Below are 22,795 nucleotides of genomic sequence, written 5' to 3' on the forward strand. Positions count from 1 at the left end.
GCCTAACCATCCTCAAACTTGTCCCCGAGGATTCACGCCAGGCAGCTGCAGGCCATGGGGAGCAGAGGCTGTGGAAACGGGACTGTGCTGTGTTTGTGATTGCAAATCAAGACGCGCTCCCTTCGGAAAACTTAAAAGAAATGTATACAGACAAGAAAAAATAACCAACATTTCATAAGTCTTACCATCTAGACACAATGTTTTTGGATAAATCCTTCCACTCCATTGTTTTTAAATGCAGTTGGCATCCTGTTGTGTTGGTCGTTCTGTTCACACATTCTATTTTTAATCTGCTTTTTCTTTTAAGCCTATATCGTAAGCCTGTGTCTGTTCTATTAACTCTTCTTTTATAACAGGAGTTTTTGACGGCTGCATGATATTCTTCCACATAGCTTCCCAGGGTCACTCTTTCCTAGGTCGATGTAGAGATATAGAGACTCTTGTCTCTTCTAAAAATGTATTTCCTTATCTCATGTTGAAATAGAAAATACCTCCTATTCACTTCTTTCCCATTCACACAATCCCGAGGCACAGAATCGATGTTCATGTGTTTTCCACACCATGGCACACCATGTAACAAAACATGGGCTGTGTCAGTACTCACTGTTGGAAGTGAGGTTCTGACAGGTATGTGCAGCAAGCCTGCAAATGGGTCCTTTCACTCGAGCAAAAATCCAGAAATTTCTAGCACTTTCTCCTCCTCACCCTCTGTGCCCTGACCTCAACTTGTCCCCTGACAAGGCTGCCTCCGTGTCTGCTTATCACCTGACTTCATGAGCTCTGCCTGCTTTAGGAAGGCCCGAGGCCTCATGCCTCACGATGTGCCCACCTTCAGGAGACTTCTCAGGACAGACTGTTTGCTAAAGTGGGCCTGTTTGCAGGACCACAGCTTCCAAGTCCATAGAACCTTACAAGCCTTCTGTGGCTGAGAGAGTGGGAGCCTTGTTGCCTTAGAGAGAACGTTCTTCACTTCCCTCTTTATTTGGAAACACAGTAATGGCCAATAAATAGGCATGTGTGTTCCACGCTTTTCTTTTCCCCGGGGGCTGTGTGCTGGTGCTGGGAGCCCCGGCTGGGGGCCCGGGGGCATGTCCGCAGCTCTCCGGCCTGTGAGGACTTCACTGTGGGGGCAGGAAGAGCCGTGAGCAGGCCCCACTGGCAGGGTCCCAGCCTACACAGAGGACGCAGCCGATGTCCGCAGGAGATTCCGGCTTCGGCTCCCGGAGGACTCCGTGGTGAGGCTGCTCCAGCCCTCCTGTGTCTAAGCTGATGGAACCTAGGATGCTCCTGAGTTTGGACTCACCTGGGCAGCTCGTTGAGGAACATCTCAGGTGTACTTGCTTCTGTTCACACCGTCTGTGTAATGCCAGATATGTATTCCCTCACCGCCCCACTCCCCTGGTTGCTGGTTTGGGTTGAGTGTTTCCTTCCTTGTTGGAATGGCAGGACAGTGGACCACCACCCAAGGTCTGCATCCGCTTGGGGCTGCCATTGCAACTCCCCCCAGCAAGAGCAAGGCAAGTGAGGAGAGGCCTGGGGGCCTGCAGACCCAAGAGCACCATGGCATTCACTGTGCCTGCCTTCCTCCTCCACTGTCCCAACTCAGAGCAACCAGAGCCCATTGGGTCATGACTTTGGAGATCCAGGTTCTGGTCCCAGCTCTGCTACCAGCAAGCAGAGTCCCTGTTTGTAAAATGGGGCTGATACTGCACCATACTTGACTTAGTGACACACGGCAAGCATCACAGGACAACTTGACTGTGAAAGCAAGGAGTGAATACTGACTGACCTCGCCCTCTGTTGGAAAGGAATCTTAGAATGGGAGCGGTGACTCGTAGCACCTCCCGGACTGGGACGGTGGAGGAAGAAGGGGGATGCCAGCCCTTGGCTCTCCTCCCGGGCTTGTGAGCCAAGTGCAGATCTGTGCTAACTGCGCACACGTTCATTGTAGGAGTGAATCTGCCTTTGAGAAAGCCAACGTCGACGTGTTCCGGGTGAGAACCAACAATGTGGGCCTCATCTACAAAATCAGGTAGGAATCTGGCCCCTGACCAGGGAGGGAGTGAGATGAAGGCCAGTAGATGAGGGTCTGATGTCACTACTGACACTTTCGGGGTGTTGATTTTTCCCTGGTGTCATTTGAGGGGTGATCGAAGGCCCAAATCTTTCCCTCCCACCCCATACTTGCCCATTAGAGATTCACTTCTTTGGGTTAAGACAGTCTGAGACGCTGTCTCACAAGCGTGGGCAATCGGCTCTGAGAGGCCCTAGCACAGGGCTCAGGAGCCAGTTCTGAGTCCGGATCACTGGGGTGCAAACGTCTGCCCCGCCAGTTGCTAGCTGTGGGGCTTCAGACAATTCCCCTCCAAGCCCCACTTCCCTCACTTGTAGTAACGAGGTAGTGAGGATTCAGTGAGTTAGTGCTTAGATGGTAGCGGGCACTTAGCAAGGGTTAGAGATGCCAGGTCACGTGGCAGGATGCCTCTTGATGCCCTCTGGGGGCGTTGGTGTGAGCATGTGGGGAAGGAGAACTCTATCTGCCTGGTGGCCAAGGAAGAGCCTTCAGTTGCCCTCCCTGTCTCCCCCCCCCCCCCACTACCCATGCCCATTCAAGTTCACGCCCATTTGTCAGGATGTCAAGGTCATCTGTGGTCTGACTGCGCCCAGGCTAGGGCCTGGATGGGGGTCAAATGCTTCCTCAGTTCAGTCCTGATTTGTCTTCCTCCCACTAGAAAGTATAAGACCATGAACTTTCCTGGGGAAGTAAGGGACACAGGAGGGCCCTGGCACTCGCTGTGTGAGGAACGGGTGTGACAAACAGGGAAGGGGAGGGTTGGGGAGAGGGTGTTGGTGTGGGGAAAGGCAACCATTACTCTGAGGTCCTACTGCGCTGGGCTCTCTGCCAGGCAGGGACATGCATCCTCGTGTATACCATCGGTCCGTCCAGACTGTGCTGTCTTGAGTTTGTGTTTGTCCCACAAACAGCAAAGATAGGGCCTTGGGGCAATGAGCAGGGAGGAGACGCTTGGCGCAAAGTGAGGCCATTCAGAGGTCAAGGTCTGGAGGAGACACTGACCTCAGAGGAAAAACTGGGCCTGCCAAAGCATGAGGGGGACTGTAGGAAGTGGGGGAAATTTGGGAGGCCCGATTTTGAAGAGTGAGGATCTGTGCTGCCAGAGACAATGGCCCCTGGCCATGTGTGGCTACCGAGCACTTGAAATGTGGCTAGTCCAAATTGAGATGCACCGTATGCATATATAAACACACTAGCTTTTTGAAAATTTAGTAAAAGAAAAGAACATCAAATATCTCATTAGTAAATTTTCACATGGTTGGGTGTTGAAATGATAAATGGATGAAATAGAAGACATTATTAAGATGAACTTCCCCAGTCCTTTTGCTTCTTTTTTAATGTGGCTACTAGAAAATCTAAGCTTACATACATGGCTCACACATGCGGCTCATGTGATACTTCCACGGGGCCACGTCAGTCTAGATGGCCAGGGGGGATCATCTGGGTGGTGGGACTAAGGTGGGTATCTGGGGGGGGTCTGGGGGTCAGAGAGGGAAGGGAAGCTCAAGATGGTCCTGCTGCAAGCCTGGGCAATCCCGGATTTTCTGTGGAAGGCGTTATTACCTTGACGGTGATGTAACCATGTAACACTCATTAATAAGCACCTCTACCTTGCAGGGTATTCCCATTTTACAGATGAGGAAGTTGAGGTTCGAGGGGTAAAGCAACCACTAGAACAAAATGATGGGACCCCTCTTTGGAGTGAACCTTTGGGTATTCCAGTGTGGAAGGGGTGTTGTCTCCGTTCTGCCAATGATGTTATGGGTGTCTGCTTCCGCCCCAGGATCGAGCATGACGACACGGGCCTGAATGCCAGCTGGTACCTGGATCATGTGATCGTCACCGACATGAAGCGGCCTCACCTCCGTTACTACTTCAACTGCAAGAGCTGGCTGAGCACCGTGGAAGGTGACCGTCAGCAGGGCCGTGACCTGCTAGCCAGCTTCGACCCCATGGACGCCCCCCGAGGTCAGTGCCGAGGCCGGCCTGCCCGCCATCCCTCCCTGCCTCAGGCTGGCCCGTGCCTCTTTCTTGCTCTGGCCAGTCCCTTGTCCCCTTGCCACTCCTCCAGGGTCCTCCTGTTGGCTAGGGCCCGGCTGAAGCCCCATCTCTCCACATGGCTTTCCCAAGAGCCAGCTTATGTGCTCTGGGGGCTCAGGGGAAGGGGAAAGCGAGAGGACCTGGAGGCACGACTGAGGGGTGGGTGCAGTTCTGAGCATCTTCTGTGTTTTCAACAGCTCTTGCTGATAGGTATCCGCCGAGAGTCCTCTCTGAGGTCAAAGGAGCTTTCCCTGTCCTCCAATTTCTTTGCCGTTCTTCTGATGCCCAAAGGAAGGGGAGCTACGGCCAGGGCATGGCAGATGAGAATCAGAACTCACACCTTTCAGGGCGCCATCAAGCCATCCCCATCTCTTCCTGATTTTATGAGGAGGAAAACAACTAATTTCAAGTGCATCAGAGGCCTTAAATTCAGTCATTTTAGCTCCACGGGAGGCAGGGGGACAAATCATGGAAGAACACACACCATATCCCATGACCTATTTTATCACACTTTTGTCCCCTAAAGTGCTGACCTCACCCTACCTCATTATTGGACATATTTGCCTTTCCAAAAGAGGAGGCATCACATGTGGGTACCACCATCATAACACCTTGCTTGCCGAGAGTCATAGGCCATCGGAGGGAAAGGCATTTGGTAGCCAGGGAAAGTGACTTTGCCAGGGACACTCAACAAAGCAACAGAAGGGAGGAGCACTCCTTAGACTCTGCCTTCCAACACGTGCCCTGTGGTCTCCAAATCCCATCCTCTCTTGCAACCCAGCTGGGCAGAAGGAAACATACCCCGTGTCCCACTGGCCTTCAGCTCTCCTTTCTCTGTCTACCTCTGATTTTCTACCTTCCAGCTGACCTTGAACTTGCCTCATTCCTCTGTGGCCCCCATCATCATAACTTGCAACGTCACTGTTTCTTTTCTTAAAAAGATATGTTATTGATCTTTCTCTTCTTAACAAAAGCCAAATTTGATCATTGTAGAGAATTTAGAAAACAGAGACACATGCAAACATACAAACAGAATGCCTGTAATTCTATCACCTGGATAAACATCACTGGTGACATTTTTGTGCACTCATTTCTAGTCTTCTCCATGCATGTATAGTTTGAAAGAATGGGCTGGTACAACATCCTGTTTTAGAGCATGTTTGTTTCTATGCCATTAAATACTGCTCAACACCCCTGCTTGCCATGGCTCTAGGGAGTGTTCTGGTGTAGGGAGGTACCATCTTGGATTCACTGATCCCCTTATTGTCTGATTTACATTGTGTCCCCCTCTGCAATTTTATTGTTACTATAAACAATACACCTAAATCTTTGCACAGACAAACGATCCTTTCCTTAGGATAAATTCATAAATAGAATTTATAGGTCAAATAGAATGCACATGGTTAAGACTTTTAATGGGCATTTCCGAACTGCCCTAGAAAGGGTGCATCAGTGCACAATCCCACCAGCTGTGCAAGAGCACCCACTTCCCTTGCCCTCAATACTTAGTACTGTTTAACAGGATAGGAAAAGGGGCTTTGTGATCTCTTTGGTTATTGGTGACGTTGGATATCTTTCATACATTTATTGGCCATTTGTATTGTGTGTGTGAGAGAGAGAGAGAGAATTGTCTACCCAAGCCCCAAGCATGTCTTTTCACTTGGGGTGAATGTCATAGATTTTCCCAAAGACTTTAAGTCTCTTTAATTCTTGATCCAGTGTCTTTGCTAGGATCAATCCCTAGCAAGTTGTCAAGCTGGCCATCTTCCTCTCTGCTCTCTTAGGCTCCCTTTTCTTGCCCTTTCCCACCATTTAGTTCCTCATCCCACCTTTTGCTTTGGTCACATGAAAATCCAGGGTTCCTCTGTTAGAAGAGCTTCTGAAAAGTCACCATTAAGAATGAATTAGAGTCACTCCATGGTTCTCCAACTTTCCACAAGAATCATCCTGGGTGGTGTTCTTGCCTTGCGGGAAAGACAAAGACATCCGCTGGTGCCATCCCTGAATCAGGCCACCTGGGCCCCCTGCCCTTTTATGAGCTGGAGGGCACTGGATTTTTAGTATTTCCAGGCTGGATTCTGGAAGAAGGAATGAAAAAGGAGATCTTCAAATATTCAAAGAACTGCATTGGTAAACAAAAGTTTAACTCTCTTTGCTTTTCACCTGGAATTATACCAACTTGATGTTTGGTTGCTGCAGAAGGTCTCTGATGATCAAAATGGGGAAGATAATTATTTCTTCATCCCTGCAATTTGATAGATGAAAATACTTTAAGACATGGGATGTGGGCAATAATAGAAGGGGACATTTTAAGTGTATATTTCACCCCTTCACGACCCTCCAAGACATGGTGGATCATTAGTTGGATAGCCTTGTTCCCCTCTCCCCACCCCCAGGACCATCTCCTGAAGTTCTGGCTGATAATTAGCTGGAACCTTCTTTCATTCCTGCTCCTCAGGGAGGGTAGGTGTTCTAGGCTGACCGACTGACCCTTTGACCAAGGTGATCAAAAGGTAGTGGCAGGGGTGGAGGGGCTGGACCTTGATCAGGTTTCTAGATGGTTCCTCTATAAGGGATCTCGTATATCATGCTTAAAGACACAGGCATGACGGGAGCTTGCCCTACCTGTGGGTACCAGTGAGCTGCGGAGCTTTAGGACTTCTGCCCTGGACAAAAATGTCACCCTCCCTGCATGGCACAGTGCCTGACTTTTGCCATGGAGATTACTTTTACCTCTCTAGGGTTCTCTTTAAATGTGGGAAAGTGCCTAACATCTTCCTAAGCCGTTGGGGTGAATGCCTGGTCAGGGCCACCCTCTTCCTTCATGGATCCCACTCTGGCAAAGGTAGGCATGAGAAAAAAAAGGGACAGGAGGTTGCAAAAGAAGGGGGTGGGTGACGGCCAACTCACAGTTGTGTGGATGGAAGATCCTAGAGACAACAAGTTCAGTTTCTCAGTGGTTCTCAGTTGGTTGGTAAAAATCTCTGCATCTGACACCTTAAGGAAACCGGGTATCAGGGCCAACCCAAACATTTCACCTTTTGGTTTCCTCTGTGTCTGATTGTCAGGTCTTGGGTATCTGTCACTGGGGCGAGGGAGACAGGTTATTGTGTCCCCTCAACCACTGGAGGTTTCCAAACCCCAGCCACTCACATTCCATCTTCAAGATTTTTGCTTTATTCAAGTACAACAACTTCCTTTATTATTTACTTACTCTTCTTCTTAAGCTCACTTTTGGCAACTTGTCTATTGTCTTGTAAGTAAGTTTAAGAAGAAGGTGGATATTATTATCACAAAAAAACTCCTGTTATCATTTGCTATAAATATCAGGCATACATCAGCACATATTAAAACAAATGCACAAGGGTAGGTAACCCTCCTGTATCACCATCAGCATCCCACGTGCCGTCAGTGGTGTGCAAACTGCGTGCCGGGAAACAGTACCAGCCCTGATCCGTGAGGAAGGGAAAGTAGAAATACGGAGGAGCGGAGGAGGGCTGGTAAGATATCTGGGCTCTCCTCTTCATGAGTCCTGGCTTCACTCCATCCCTACCACACCTCTGGGGGAGGCGAGGTGAAGGAGGGCGGGCAAGTGTTAGTTACACAGATGAGTTAACTGATGCTCAGAGAGGGGGTGATTCATCTAATATCAAACAGCCAACCACAGATGGAGCTGACACTAGAATGCAGGGCTCCTAATTCTTGGAAGAGGCTTCCTGCCTGTCCCTGGGCAGGGCAACCAGCCTGGCCCCTAAGAGATCAGGGCCTGAGGAGTCACAGCTAGGGCTCATCGAGGGCAGAAGGACCAGTCTCCTACAGTCACAAGAATCCCTTCCACAGCGTGCATCCCCACCGGTTGCTTTTTTCAGCCTTGGTTTGGATCTAGCCTTTCTTGAGCGGTGGACAGCTCCCAATCACCCAGCTCAGCCATTCCAGTGCTAAGTGGCACTGGTTGTCAGAAAGATCTGCCAGAAATTAAACCCCAGACGGTCTCCCTGGGACTTCCTCTGCTTGTCTGTTGCAGTCCTCTGCTGACAAACACCCTGCACGTTCTCCTGTCTGCCCCTCAGCTGCGTGAAGACAGGCTGCTCTTGGCTTCTCCTCTCGGGGCACATGTCCAGCCTGCCTCGCTGAGCAGCTCTGGTTTGCCAGGGCTCCCCAAGAATGTACCTCCTAGGCAAGAACCCTGTGTTCCAGATGGGGGCTCCTCAGAACAGAGTGCACAGGCCTCCCTGACTCCATCAACCTACTTCTTTTTTAAATTATTATTGTGGTAAAACATATATAAAATTCACTTTCTTAACCATGTTTAAATGTCTCATTCAGTGGCATTAAGTAAATCCACAATGTTGTGTGACCATCACCACCATCCACCTCCAGAACTTCTTCATCTTCCCCAACTGAAACTCTGTCCCCATAAAATAATGACTCCCTGTTCCCATTTCCTCCAGCTCCAGGGAACCTCTGCTCTACCCTCTGTCTCTATAAATTTGACTCCTTAGGGATCTTATATAAGTGGAATCAGACGATTTGTTCTTTTGTGACTGGCTTATTTTACTTTAGCATAATGTCCTCAAGGTCCACCCATGTCACAGCATGTGTGGGAACTTCATTTCTTTGTAGGCCTGAATAATAGTCCATTATATGCCTAGACCCTGTTTTATTTACCCATTCAGCAGTTGACGGACATTGGGGTTGTTTCTATCTTTTGGCTATTATAAATAACACTATGAACATTGGTGTACAAATAGCTATTCAAATTCCTGCTTTCATTTCTTTTGGGTACAGACCCAGCAGTGGAATTACTGGATCAGGTAGTAACTCTATGTTTAACTTTTTGAGGAACTGCCATACTGTTTTCTACAGTAGCTACATCATTTCACGTTCCCACTAACAATGCACGAGGGTTCCAGTTTCTCTACATACTCACTGATGCTTTATTTTCTGTTGTTGTTTTTTTTAAATAATAACCATGATTACTGATGTCAAGCGTCTCTTCTTGTGCTTATGGGTCATTTGTACATTTTCTTTGGAGAAATGTCCATTCAAGTCCTTTGCCTATTTTAAAATTGGGTTGTTTGCTCTCATTATTGAATTGTAGGGGTCCATCCAGAATGGATTTGTGGATATTAACTTCTGAGCTGGTGTGATTGATTTACAAATATTTTCTCCCATTCCATGGGTTGCCTTTTCACTCTGTTGAAAAGAGTTGTGTTGATGCACAACAGTTTTTAATTTTTACGAAGTCCAGTTTATTATTTTTTCTTTTGTTGCTTGTGCTTTTGGTGTCACATCCAACAATCATCACCATACCCAATATCATGAAGATTTTGTCCCATGTTTTCCTCTAAAAGTGTTATACTTTTACCTCTTACTTTTAAACCATCGATCCATTTTTAGTTAATTTTTGTATAGGGAATGAAATAAAGGTCCAATTTTGGGTGGTTTTTTTTTTTTTTTGCATGTGGAGATCCAGTTTTCCTAGCATCATTTGTTGTAAAGACTGTCCCATCCCCATTGAATGGTTTTGGCACCCTTGTCAAATATCACTTGACCATATACACAAGGGCTTATTTCTGGGTTCACTATTCTTCTCATTGACCCAAATGTCTGCTCTTAAGTCAGTACTGAACTGTTTTGATTATTGTAGCTTTGTAGGAAGTTCAGAAATCATGATGCGTAAGACTTCCAATTTTGTTGTTTTCTTTTAAGATTGGATATTCAGGCTCCCTTGATGTCCTGCTTCTTATAACCAATCCCGCCTTTCCATTAACCCAATACACCACAGTGACAATACACCACACTGACTTTGCAGTCAAAGGGCTCTTATTCCCCTGGAAGAAGAGATGAAAATGCTGTCTCCACCCCAAGTCCTCAATTCTTGCCCAGGACTTCAAGGCTTCTGGAGAAACAACCTGGATTCTCCTGACTCATTCCCACGTGAGTCAGCAGGAGTGGGTGTCCCATTTTTGGCTGGCTCCCCTCCACATCTTAGTCGAATGGTCCAGGAGACATCACACCTCCTGATTAATAATCTCAGACATACATGCACCCTACTAGGGAGTTAGCAGCCATCTCTATGCTCATCTCCCTCTTAGAGTGGGTGTCAGGGGTCCTGGCACATTCTGGGGCCTGTGGAAGGCTGGCAGCTGCTCGTTCAGCATGTCTGCATTGACTATCCCTGGGAATACAGTCTTGGCTATCGAATTGCTCCAGAATTGTAGTGAATTTTCCATCCCGCCATCTGCCTCTTGGCATCCCCTCATTGCCATGGATGTCTGACTCTCTTCCTAGAGGATTTCTGTCTAGAATGGCTTCCCCTTTTGACAACTCAAAACCCAGAGGGGCACAGTAGCTACCTTGACATCTGTACACTGAGGGCCTCTGACCAGAATCTCAGCACAGTCTCCCAGGCCTTGAGCTGAAGCATCGCCATTGGCAGCTATCATGGGTCATACCCCTCCGCTCCCTGAGCTGCTCTTAAATGCTGGGTCTGGGGTAAGGATATGGTCTGGACACTCCAGTTGCTTACAGTCCAGTGAGGACACAGACTATCACAGTATGAGCTACGCTCAAGGAGAGGGGAGGGCATCACATGGTTCAGAGCTCCATGTCTCAAGACATAGAGTCTTAGGTTCAAATCCCCAAAATACTACCTTCTAGCTATGTGACCTTTGGACAAAATGTTTCTATAGTCTGGTGTCTTCATATGCATACACTGTACAAATCCACAGTGCCTCTCGGAGGTGAGGTCTATTATTATCCCCCACTTTACACCTATATCAGGGTCAAGGTGAGCATGCATAGACCACCTTCCACCTCTCCCTCTGTTTCTTAGTCCCAGACCAGCAGCTCCCATTTCTCAACTTGTTTGCTCAGATTGTGTTGGCTCCAGTGTCTGGCAGACGGTGGCTCTGAAAGCTGTTCTTTCCAGCACTCATAAACCATGAGGAAGTTTCAAGGGACCCATAGGAAACGGGTTTGAGGATGAGACATTCTCTCCCCACCTGCTCCCTGATGGTGGCGTGGAAGCCAGACTGCTGACAGAAGTTTCTGGGGCTCAGGCCCTGTCCCATCAAGCCCCACAAGAACCCAAGAGCCCCAGAGTCCTGCCTTACCACTGCCTGGAAGGGTTACCCTTGCTCCCAGACTTCTGCGTCAAGTCGGTTAGAGAGAAGGCTGTCAACAAAACATATTTCAGGGTGAGAGGAAACGTCAGAGCCAGCGCCTTTCCCCCTTGCATGCTCTCCTTCATCCTGTGCTTCAGTTTTCCCCATGCTACCCAAGCCCTGCTGGGGGTAAAGCCCCGGCCTCTCTGGAAAGCTTTGCCTACCCCCTCACCTTGTGTTCTCCCCCTTCAAACCCTGGAGAAATTGACATCTGCGCCATACACAGAAGTGGATTCTCAGGAGTCCCCCTTTCCCAGCTGCAGTCAGGGATGTGTAGAGAATCTCATGGGCAGGGAGGGGAAACTTTTCAGCCTGCTCCCTGAGATTCAGACATGATCCGGCCAATTCATGGCCAGAAGTAGCCACTGTGGCTGATGGGGTGGGTTGTAACCCATCCTGGTGTTTTAAGATGGATAAATGGCTGAGACACCCCATATCAAAGGGACTGCTGTTGGCCTCTTTGGGTGCTAACTGCTGAATATGTGTCTCTCTGGGCTCTCCAGCCAAGCTCAGGTTTCTCTGGGGTCTCCCTACCTGCCAACTTGGCCACTGGGACTCAGGGGCTTGAGGGAGATTAGTAAAAAACAGGCTCCTGTGTGTGTGTGTGTGTGTGTGTGTGTGTGTGTGTGTGTGTGTGTGGTGGTTGGTGGGGGGTCATGTGTAGACACACCCACTTATGAAGACCAGCAGCAGAGATGGGTGGGAAGAGCTCTACGAGGGAGTGGGGGGCAGATAACTGGCTTCTAGTCTTGCCCTTTGATTACTGTGTGCCTTAGGCAGGTTACTGGTCCCCTCTGGGCTGCTTCTTCATCTTACCAGAAGGTTGGACTAGATGTTCTCTTAGGTCCTTTGTAGCACTGGCTTTCTTCTGGTATTCTGCTAGCTAAATGTCTCCTCGCCTCCCTTCCCTGGCTCCAGGTCTCCCACCCCCTGAATTCACTCCCCGAACCTTGATGTTGTTACTTCTGGTGTGACATTCCTGGGGCCCAGCATGCAGGTGTGATTGTGAGTACAGTGCAGAGTTGCATGGGCTGAGAGCACAGGGCTGCCCATCCCTCTGGCCCCAGGGAGGCTCAGGACACATCTCTCAGGCTGGAGTGGGCCAGACCTGTTTAGGACAGACCCTGCCTGGCTTTCTCACTGCTAATATGATGTCACTTCCTGCTTTCGGGCCAAGTAATTGTCCTCATCCCAGCACCAACCCACAAACCCTCCCACCTTAAAAAATCGCTGAGTTGATCACGTGGCTTAAATTAGTACTGAGCCCACACCACATTGCTTGGGGAAAGTTCTGCCAACTTGGCAATGTGACAGGCCTCGGAAGCCAAGAGCTGAGTTCCAGCTGGCCTGGGGGCTGTTCACACCCCAGGGCTGTCGGAAAGCAGGCACAACAGCTTATCGATGTTTCAGACCCAGGCCTTGCTGGCAGCAGAGGAGGCCCTCGCTTTCAGAAGGGCTGGGTTGGAAGTGGGTCCTGCCCCTCCCCTTCTCCCAGCTGAGCCTGTACCCTAGGCTTCCTTTGGGACAACCTTTTCCCTAAGGAGCATATATCTTCTTTGGTGGGTTAATAGTAAATATGGCTGCAGCCAGTATTGTGTTATGCCCCAAAGAGACCGAGGGGCTGCTTGCGGAAGTAGCATTGGCTTGGGCAGGTGGGCCAGGAGCATGCAGGTGGTTGGGAGGTTGGGAGGGGCGGATGACCTTTTCGTCCAGACTCCTAGTCTGGCTTCCTCCCCCTTCCTTCCCCCCTTCCTCCTTCCTTCCTTTCTTTTTTTTCTTCTTCCTCCTCCTCCTCCTCTTTCTTCTTCTTCTTCTCTTTCTTCTTTCTTCTTCTCTTTCTCCTTCCTCTTCTTCTTCTTCTTCCTTCTTCTTCTTCTCTTCTTCTTCTTCTTCCTCTTCTTTTCTTCTTCCTCTTCTTTTCTTCTTCTTCTTCTTTTCTTCTTCTTCTTCTTCCTTCTTCTCCTCCTCCTCCTCCTTCTCCTCCTCCTCTTCTTCTTCTTCTTCTCTTCTTCTTCTTCTTTTCTTCTCCTTCTCCTTCTCCTTCTTCTCCTTCTTCTCCTTCTTCTTCTCCTTCATGTTGTAGCAAATGGGACAGCTAATGCTGGGGCTGAAAGCTGCTCAGAGGCCAGGGAATAGGTAGAAATGGGACTGTGTTTGTCCAGCATAAGCATTGTTTCCACTCCCAGTGATTTCATCAGGCAACTGGGTTATAATTTCATTACGGCCCACAGTGTGCGGCATAGTGATTATCACATGGCTCCAGATGTGCACCCGGTCTTGGCAAGACCGTGCTGGGCACAGTGCCCACGGTGCATTTGAAGAAGGGATTGGACAAGAAAGGGATCGCGATTAACATTTTCAGGGCATGTGCAAATTTCGCTGACCTGCGGCGGATTATGATGGGCCTGCCAGAGAACTGCCTAGTGCAAAAGCAAACACAGCATGCAAGCAGCCTGGCTGATGGAGGCAGAAAGCACCCATCATGAGGGCTCTGCCAAATAAACCAGCAGCCCTGACTTACTCCCACATTTTATAGGATGATACCACCGAGTAATCAAATCATTGACTTTAAAATATAGCTCTCTGGGTCAGAAAGCACAAGGGACTATAAACCCTGAGTTCTAGTTCTGGCTTTGCCACCAACAGTGATGAGACCCAGGGCAGATCTCAGTTCCACTCCCATCCTCAGCTTCTTCCTCTGTGGGTGGTTTCTCAGGGTCTTTTTAGGATTAATAGAGTTAACCAAAGAGAGAAGGATGGGTCTAGGGCTAGCCCTCCTCCATGGGGCAGAGGAAACTGGCTTTTGGTGTCCTCCCTTCTGCTGTGGATACTTTTTTCTCATTTCACCCCCTCCCATACTTAGCATTCTCCTGCATAGTGCCCATCTCTCCGCCATGAGCAAGGTCCCAGACCCCCATTCTCTGCCGCCCAGACCTGGCTCTGCCACTCCACTTGTTGGGTAAGCAGGAGCAGATGTCTTACGCTCTGTGCCTCTATCTCTTCATCTGTAAAGTGGGGATAGCGTGAATTCCCACTTCATCAAGTGGTTGAGCTGATTCATCGGGGGGAAATGAACGTAAACACTTAACGCATTGCTGGCCACAGAGTAAGTGCTCAGTAAATGACACCAGTATTGAGGTGGTGCTGCTTGTTATGATCCTGATGTTTTCCCTTCTTCTTCCCCTACATCCTGGCCTATTCTGACTCTGAGATGCACAGACCCAAGATTCTGGCCTTTCAGAATCAGGTAGGACTTTGGAGCCACTGAGTGCCAGGATCCCCTCTAGAATCCACCAGGCTCATCTAGACAACTGGAAATAGGCTCATGACCTTGATTTCAGTGGAAGCCTGCAGGGAGAACTTCTCTTCCACAACCTTTTCCTTCTCCCTGATGTTTCCCCTTAACCCAGCTCAAACATTACCCAGAGTCCTCTGAGCTCTATTTGCTGTGGATGCTGCTTGGGAGTCATTGTTCCCTCAAACCCTCTGGAGGTGGGCCAGAGCCGTGAGGGTTTCGGGCGGGGGTGGGGGGGAGCAGCGCTCTCCTCCTCTGAACTTCGCAGCAGCTCCCCGCCCACCCCATCTGCTCCCACCTAACGTTGCAGAAAATCATCTCCGGAAAGAGTGGGAAGCAGAGAACAGTTTCCAATGAGGCCTCAGTGAGGAATATCAGAGAATTTCAGGACTGGAAGGGACCTTATCAACTCTTCTTCCATTTTGTCGATGAGAAAACAGAAGCCTCAGGAAGTTAAGCCACTGGCTCTTGGTCACCCAGTGTGGGCAGAGCTAGTGCCCTGGGCTCCAGATGCCACCTTGTGCTCTTCCAATGTCATTCAGTGTTTCAATGGGCACTTTGGGGGATCTTTTATGTACCAGATCCTTTGCTCAGGGTAAATATGTACAGGTCTTTCTCTCTAGGAACTTGAAGACTAAAAGGAAGAGAGTCAAGCCAGTAAATAATCAGTGCAAAAAGACAGAATGTTCTAAATAGGGAATGACTAGACCAATGGAAGCATAGAGGAAGGAGGAATCAGGAGGGCTTCATAGAGGAGGTGATGCCCAATTGAGACTTCCTAGTTGGGAAGGAGTTTGCTAGGCTTCCAAACAGAATGAGGTTTTCAAATAGGTGTTTATAATAACCCCCTTTTTTTTTTTCCTATTTGTGGAGAGCACTTTCTCAGAGCTGCATTTTGTATGCAGGAAAATTGGAACTTATAATACAGACATTGCCTTGGCAATGATCCAGCTGTGGGTGTCCATTCCAGCCACCAGTGGTTTCCTGCTTGACCCTTCCCCTGAGCTCCCAAGTGTTGGCCAGAGTGGCGCGGGGGTGTCAGAGAAAGGGTTCCCACCTACCCGGGGCTGGATGTCTATTTGGTGGGCCCCTACCTCTGTCTTTTCTCTTCCTTAGTCCAGTCCTCAACCCTCCCTCTAGCCTCCTAGCTGCCCTGAGCAGCAAGCTCAAAGGTTTCTGGTACCAAAGCCAGTTCGTGTACGGTCATCTATCAAGTGCATGGATTTTCCTTAGGTGTGTCTTACAGACTGGTGGTTCTCAACAGCTCCTTCTGGACTACAGAGGGCGTGACTTATTCAAGTGTTGGCTTTAGGTGACTTCAATCCTTAGTTTTCAATTACAGGGGAAAAAGTATGGCTATTGTAAAAATTGTCAAAAGTACAAATAAGCAAGAAGATGAATAAAATCTTCCATAATCCCATACCCCCAAAATGATAATAGCTAATTTTATTGGGCACTCACTCAATGTCAGACATTGTTCTAATCTCTATCTATCTATCTAATCTTCACAACACTGTCATGACGGATTTATTATTATTATTCCCATTTTACAGGTGAAGCAAACTAAGGCACAGAGAGGTTAGGTAATTTGCATAGATAGAAGTGATGGACCCAAGGGTAAACCCAGAGCCTTGAACTTAATAGCTGTGTAGGAGAGCCCTGGCGATACCGCTGTTAACATTTTGAATTTCCTTCCTTTTCTTTTTTATGTATGAATATATTAAACACTACATACTGATTAAAAGTGGTATTGTATTACAGTCAACTTTGTAACCAGGTTTTTTCACTTAATATCATATAATAACATTGAACAATCTTCTAAACCATTATTTTAAATGGCCATATGGGTGAATATCGTAATTCACCCCAACAATTGCCCATTTTGGATATTTTTAGGTTGTTCTCAATTTTTCGTTATTAACGATGCTGTGATATGCTGTGATAGACATCTTTATAGGTCATTTATGAACACAATTATTTCCTAATATAAATGAATTGTTACGCACAGTGATTGAATTGTTAGTTCAAGGGGCTTGTAGAATGGTAAGCCTTCTGACAGGTATTACTCACCCGCCCTCCAGGAAGGCTGTGTGGCGTTCTGGTTCCTCCAGCAGGGGACGAGAAGTGCTGGTTTCCCAGCAGTGGAGTGGAGTCTGGGGTGGAAAGGTGAGAAATAGAGCCGAGATTGCTGGGGTGTGCAGGTGGAAAGGAAGGGTACTGCAGAGCAGAGCAACGGGGGTGAGAGCCAAGGGAGATGAGTGTCTGAGGGACATGTGGAAATGGCTCTCTGGGGCTTGGCAATGAATTGGATGAGGGCGTGCGCACAATTAGCTAAAAGGAGTGAAAGCCTACCTACTCCATAGTCTTTCAGCACCTGATAACATCAGACTTACATCACAGTGTCCGAGGCAAGGATACTAGCTAGCTATGATTTGGCAGTGAAACAAGGGACAGAGTGGTTTTTCTTGATTACCACCCAGGAGCAACCGTTTATGACTGAGCGATGTTTTAATGTCCTTGCGTAACCAGGCTCAGCATGTGCTTGAGCACCTGTTAGGTGCCAAATAAGTGATAGACGCCTAGAGAGTTCTAAAGTGGAGCACCGCGGGCTTGGGAGGTGGGCTCTAAGCTAGACCTGGCAGGGTGGGCACAGTGACAGCCGAGAGAGAATCTTCCTGCTTGGACCTCTTGAGTCCAAATCTGGGCTTCACCCTTTCTAACTGTGGGAACTTGATCAGGTTTCTTAACCTGCTGCTTCTAATGCTTTCTCAGCGAGTGGTGACCGCAGTAGTAATAGGGTCTGCCATCGTGAGGATTACAGGAGAAAGAGGTGTGACGGGCCATGTCAGTCCTCAGTAAGACTCAGAGGCTCTTACCACTTTGGTAAGTGCGTGTGTCTGTAGGGGCGGCAAGGTTGAGGCAACTCTCGAGAAAGCAGAGGAGTTCCAAGTCCTCATTGAAGAATCCGGTGACTCTGGGTGAGAGATGTGGACCTCTGGACCAGAGGGAAGGAAACCTTTTGGGGGCAGCAAGGGGGGAGGTAGACTCGAGTCTCTGGACCTGGGAGGACCTTCACTGCTCAGGGGCTGTGACCCAGCTCCCCGCGCTGGGTCTTCCGGGGTCCGGGGACACTCCTCCCCGCACCCGCGCAGGCGCAAGGAGTCGGGGAGGGCGCCTTCCGTGGCTGGGGGAGAACATTCCGCTGGCCCCCACCCCCCCGCCGGTGTCTCTCGCTCGGTTCCGTGTCCTCCTCCGCGGCGCGGGTGAGATCTCGCTTCTGCAGCGGCTGGCTCGGGCTGAGCGGAAGTGACGGGTGCCAGGGAGCAGCTGTGGACTCGGGTGGGGCTGGGCCGAAGTCAAGTCCCGCCAGCCCCCTGCCCCCCCCCGCCACCTCTCACCGGCCCCGAGTGAATGAAGCCGCGTTCTAACCACGCAGGACCTGAGAATGCGCGAGGCTAGGGAAAGAAACACCGTGCGTCAACGCAGCAGCACTTCATTCATGATTCCCTGCTTCCTAAAAAAGCCCGGGCCACGTGAGCGGCTGGGAGGCTCAGATCACGTTGGGTGTGGGAGGGTCCCTTCCTTGGCAAGCGGGACCGAGGCTTCGTTTCCGGGCATTTGCTTGACTTCTGTCATCGGGAACGTGACGAGCAGCTCAGCCCGGCTCGGCAGCGAGATCTGGGGGATGCGGCCCACTCGTGGCTGTGCCTCCCCCCGCCCCCCCGCCGCCCAAGGTGGCTCTCTCAGATGTGTCCTGTCGCTGCTGTGTGCTGACTGTTCCAGACAGCGCAGGCGAGGCTGTGGGGGAGGCTAGCGCACCAGGCGCAGGCGGCAGCTCGGGCCTGCCATGCCTGCCTTTTCTGGAAGCCCACACAGGCAGCTTCCGGTTGGCCCACAGGGGACATGGTTCCTGTTAAGAGGGAGCAGGGCTGTGCCTCTGCCATGCAGCCTGCAGAGGAAAGAGGGGGCGAGGCTCGGCTGGTGGATCCCCTGGGCAGGGCAAGCAGGGCACAGACAACCCTAAGCTGTGGCCTTAAGGCGGCCACCTGTCTTTAAGCTGCAACTTATGCCATCCCTGCAGTACCCCAACTCAGTTCTGTTTGGCTCTGGAAGGTACCCTGGGATTACCTTAATCTCTGGTCTATTTCCCTTATTGTATATTGTTCAGATCAATGCTCAAACTACTTCGGCTTCTTTGAGCTCTCACTGACCTTCAGGGAAAGGCAACCACTCTCTGAAAGGTAGTGTTGCTGGGTTCAGATACGCAGGTTGTGCACTGCACAACTGAGACTATGTAAGGAGACACTTTTCACATCATAGAGGTTGTAGGTTTGTGTATCTATTATGACAATTATCCAACAGATGGCAGTAAAGTGTCTTGAGGAAGGGAGACTTTTTCTAATTTGTAGAAAGGCACCCTGTAAGCTAATGGTTACTCACTAAAAGGCCAGAGAGAAATCAGTTCAAGGGAAAATGTTATAGCATTGATTAAACCACAGGCCAACCGTAGAACTGTCTTGGGCAACCATTCCTGTGATCCATCACTAGGCCCTATTGGTCCCATGCTTGCTCAGGAAGGTCAGTGAACTTGCTAGTTCCTCCTCCAACCTGACCTTCACCCTCTCTTTCCATCTCTGCTCCTTGTTCAGTCTCAGCCAGGCAAGGAGGTGAAGGCACAATGCCTGAGGCTGCAGAACTGATGCTGCCATCTGTCCCCACCTTCAGGAAACCCCAGCCCAGGCCCCCATACTCCACTGAACTCAGGGGAATGTTGAGCTCAGCCCAGTCACCCAGCATTGTAGGGGCAGGGAAAGCTGGCCCTCCGTGCCCACACTGGGCACAGGACATGGTCCTTCTCACCCCCTCCAGCCCCACAGAAAAAGGGCAACGGTTCCCCAGTCTTCAGAGCCTTGAGCTGCTTAGCTAGTGATGAGTGTGCTGCGATCACCCTGCGACCAGCAGGCTGGCCACCCCTGCACCAAGCACTTCCGCTCCCATTCCAGGCCACCGAGCAGAGAGTTGCCTGCAGTCCCCTGCCGAGAAACACAGAACAGTGCCCGAAAGCACAAGACAGCTTGGGGCAGCGGGTGGCCGTCTACATAGAGGCTGCGGGCCGACTAGGTATAGTTTTGTGAGGACCTGGAGCGAACAGAGATGTTTACACTTTTTCACGGCTGAAAAGAAATCAACCACGAATAATATCTGATGACACAGGAGAGTTCTATGAAGTTCAATAAAGTTCTATGAAGTCCATAAATAAAGTTCATTGGCACAAAGCCACGCCCACTTGCTTATGTAGTCCTACGCTGCGCGCCGTGCGTGCGCGGTTTCAGGAGGTCAGTCCACCTCCAGAGCAGAGGCACGTGTTTGTGACCGGCGGTCGGAAGGCGAGTCCCAGAGCCTGCGTCATGCTCTTCACGTGGTGATCATGCAGGCATTTGTCCTCTCCCATCATCTCCAGAAGGGTGAGCCTAGTACGGGAAGGAATTTTGAGAGAGGGAGACCACACTCACACCACTTTTATTACAGCATATCATTGCAGTTGTTGTAACATTATTAGTAATCTCTATGTATAGGAAAAAACCTAGTTTCTGTAGGGTTGGGTGCGCTCCAGGGTCGCAGGCATCCACTCGGGATCTCCGACGTAGTCCTGCAGGTAAGGGGGCTAGGGGACTACCGTATTGTGCATGGCTGCCTTCATGATACCCCTGCAGAGTCGAGTCCTTGCAGTAGAGATCAGGTGGCCTGCAAGGCCTGAAATATTTACTATCTGGCACTTTACAGAAAAAATGTGCCTACCCCTTGGCATAGAGAATGAGAGGCCCAGACGCATTCTAGAAAGAGCCCTAGCTTCAGAGAAAAGAGACCTGGCTTTGAGCCCCTCTTGCATCATTTAGCAGCTGTGTGGCCCCGGGCAAGACGCCTTGCCCCCTGAGCCTCCGTTTCCTCATCTGTAAATGAGAATGTCAACAGTATCTGTCCTGCCTGTATCGTGTGGCCGTTGTATGGTTCAGATGACATCAAGGACATGCAGGGGCCTCATGAGCTGCAAGGCCGGGGTGACTGTTTAGTATTCTTTGTCCTAGGAGGTGGGCCAGCCCTGGCCATCCTCTTTGAACTCTTTGCTCTCATCTGCTTTCTCTGGCCCCCCTTGTTCCCTTCTGGCCTTTGGAGCAGGGATTTTTCCTGGCCTGGGACCTTCCCCCCTGGCTGGTCCTTTCACCAGGGAGGCAGCCACATTTCACGTGCGGACATTTTGCTCTCACACGGATCACTAGATCTAAGGGGTGAATTCAACATACACAAACCCACTTGTGACCAGAATGGCAAGTTTGTGCTCATTGAAATCCTGATCACGGGAAAGTGGGGGGCTCTCATGACCACTTGGGAGTAAGGCCGGATGCACTGTGCTGAGTCAGCCAGCCATGAGAGAATGAAGCCCTGCTTTTATCCCATTGTGCTCTCTCAACAGTATATGCACTTTATCACAATTTAGGGTTGGCGTGGGGCCCTAGGCCTTGTTTGGAAAATGGCACATCAGATAGGATGGGGTTTTGCTTGGAGAGGAAATGTGGAAGAAAAGCCGGGAGAACAGTAATATAATAAGCCTCATTGTCTCTCTTCGGGGCATTTTAGAGAACAGTTTTGTGAGGTATGCCTGCCCACCTTGCTGCTGTTCTCAGCCTCTCCTCAATTTGATAGGAGGTCATCTGGCACACAGGGGTCCTGCTCCTCACCCAGCCAACCACACGAAAACCCAGGGCCCCATCTTGCCATAGAGAGTTCTGCAGAGGTTAGAGAACAGTCCAACCTTATCCCAGAACTGATTTTCTCCTGCATTCTGTTCATCTGATTTTCTGACCCCTGGGCTTGGGCCCCTTGTCCACCTCAGCTGGAAGGTTCTGGAAGCTCCTTCCACCCTTGTCTCCTTCGTGGCCTCATTTCAGCCCTGATGCCTGCCTCTCTGGACTTTCCTGGGATGGGGATGCTTTGTGTTCCCAAAGCCCTGTGTGGGCTCCTGTTCCGCAGGCCTGCCTGCACCGGCCTCAGGTACCTCCCCTGTCCTCTGAGAGCTGCCCCCCCACCCCCCGCCATCTCTTGGCTTCCCTCTCTAGTCTGCAGCCTGCCTTTCCTGGTCAGATGTCATGGAATTGCAGACTGAGAAGGACTCTTAGTGTTCTCACATTCTTTCACCTCTGGCATTTTCTTTACAGCTTCCCTGACAGATGGCTCTCCACCAGTGTGCTCGTCACAAAGTGACTGCTTAGATGTCTCTAGGGATGGGAAACTAACTTCCCCCAAGGGCATCCCATGCCTTTGTTGGATAGCCCTAGCTACTAGAAAACATTTCTTTTGGTGAGCTAAAATATTCTTCTTTATAATTCAAGTGCTAAGTCCAATTCTGCCTTCTGGAATGATGCAGAGTGTCTGCTGCTCCTTCCCCAAGGGCTCCCCAGACCCCCTCATCCTTTCCTCCTGCTGCACTGTGCCCCATTCTTTCTGGAGTCCTGTCGGCCTCTCTGACTGACTGATACTCAGCAGTGGCCTTTAGGGCCTCCCCCAGCCCCCACCTCACCCTGGCATCACCAGCCAAGGGGGCCCTGGGCATCTTGTCACCCTGCAGAGGGGACTTGCCTCTGTGTGAAGTAAGCCCCAGACTGGAGCTGAGAAAGGATGTGAACCCAAATGAAGGGTTCTCAGAGGAGGAAAGAACAGCCCGCAGCCAGAGGCCTCTGCGACTTGGAAGATGATCAGGAGCAGGGGCCGCTGGACCGGCCAGGGCCCTCCTGGTCCTCCACAGATATGTCACAGGATCTTTGGGGAAGGAGGGCGGGCTGGAAACCTGCCCCGTCGGCAAGCTCCCCAGGTAGCCTGAATGTGGCTCAGACTTCAAGTCATTGACCTAGGGGTTCTTCTGAAGACCCTGGTTCTGGGGGCGCCTGGGTGGCTCAGTCGCTAAGTGTCTGCCTTCAGCTCAGGTCATGATCCCAGGGTCCTGGGATTGAGCCTCGCATCGGGCTCCCTGCTCAGCGGGAAGCCTGCTTCTCCCTCTCCCACTTCTCTGCTTGTGTTCCCTCTCTCGCTCTCTCTCTCTCTGTCAAATAAGTATATAAAATCTTTAAAAAAAAAAAAAAAGACCCTGGTTCTGTCTCCCATCTCAGAGGGGTCTTCATGGGGAAGAAAGTGGGGTGGGAATTTGGGAACTCTTTGGTTGGG

General features: G+C 50.1%; 1 protein-coding gene across 2 annotated transcripts in view; it reads left to right on the forward strand.

The window, feature by feature from the left end:
* Positions 1-22,795, forward strand: part of LOXHD1 (lipoxygenase homology PLAT domains 1) — a 148,982-nt gene that overhangs the window by 10,736 nt on the left and 115,451 nt on the right. For both annotated transcript variants that reach the window (XM_044921168.1, XM_021686337.2), the window contains exons 3-4: positions 1,952-2,032; positions 3,858-4,042. In XM_044921168.1, the coding sequence (XP_044777103.1) occupies positions 1,952-2,032; positions 3,858-4,042 (266 nt within the window). The remainder of the gene's footprint in view (positions 1-1,951; positions 2,033-3,857; positions 4,043-22,795) is intronic.

Source organism: Neomonachus schauinslandi, chromosome 14 (genome assembly GCF_002201575.2).
Source record: "Neomonachus schauinslandi chromosome 14, ASM220157v2, whole genome shotgun sequence".
NCBI classification, from domain to species: Eukaryota; Metazoa; Chordata; class Mammalia; order Carnivora; family Phocidae; genus Neomonachus; species Neomonachus schauinslandi.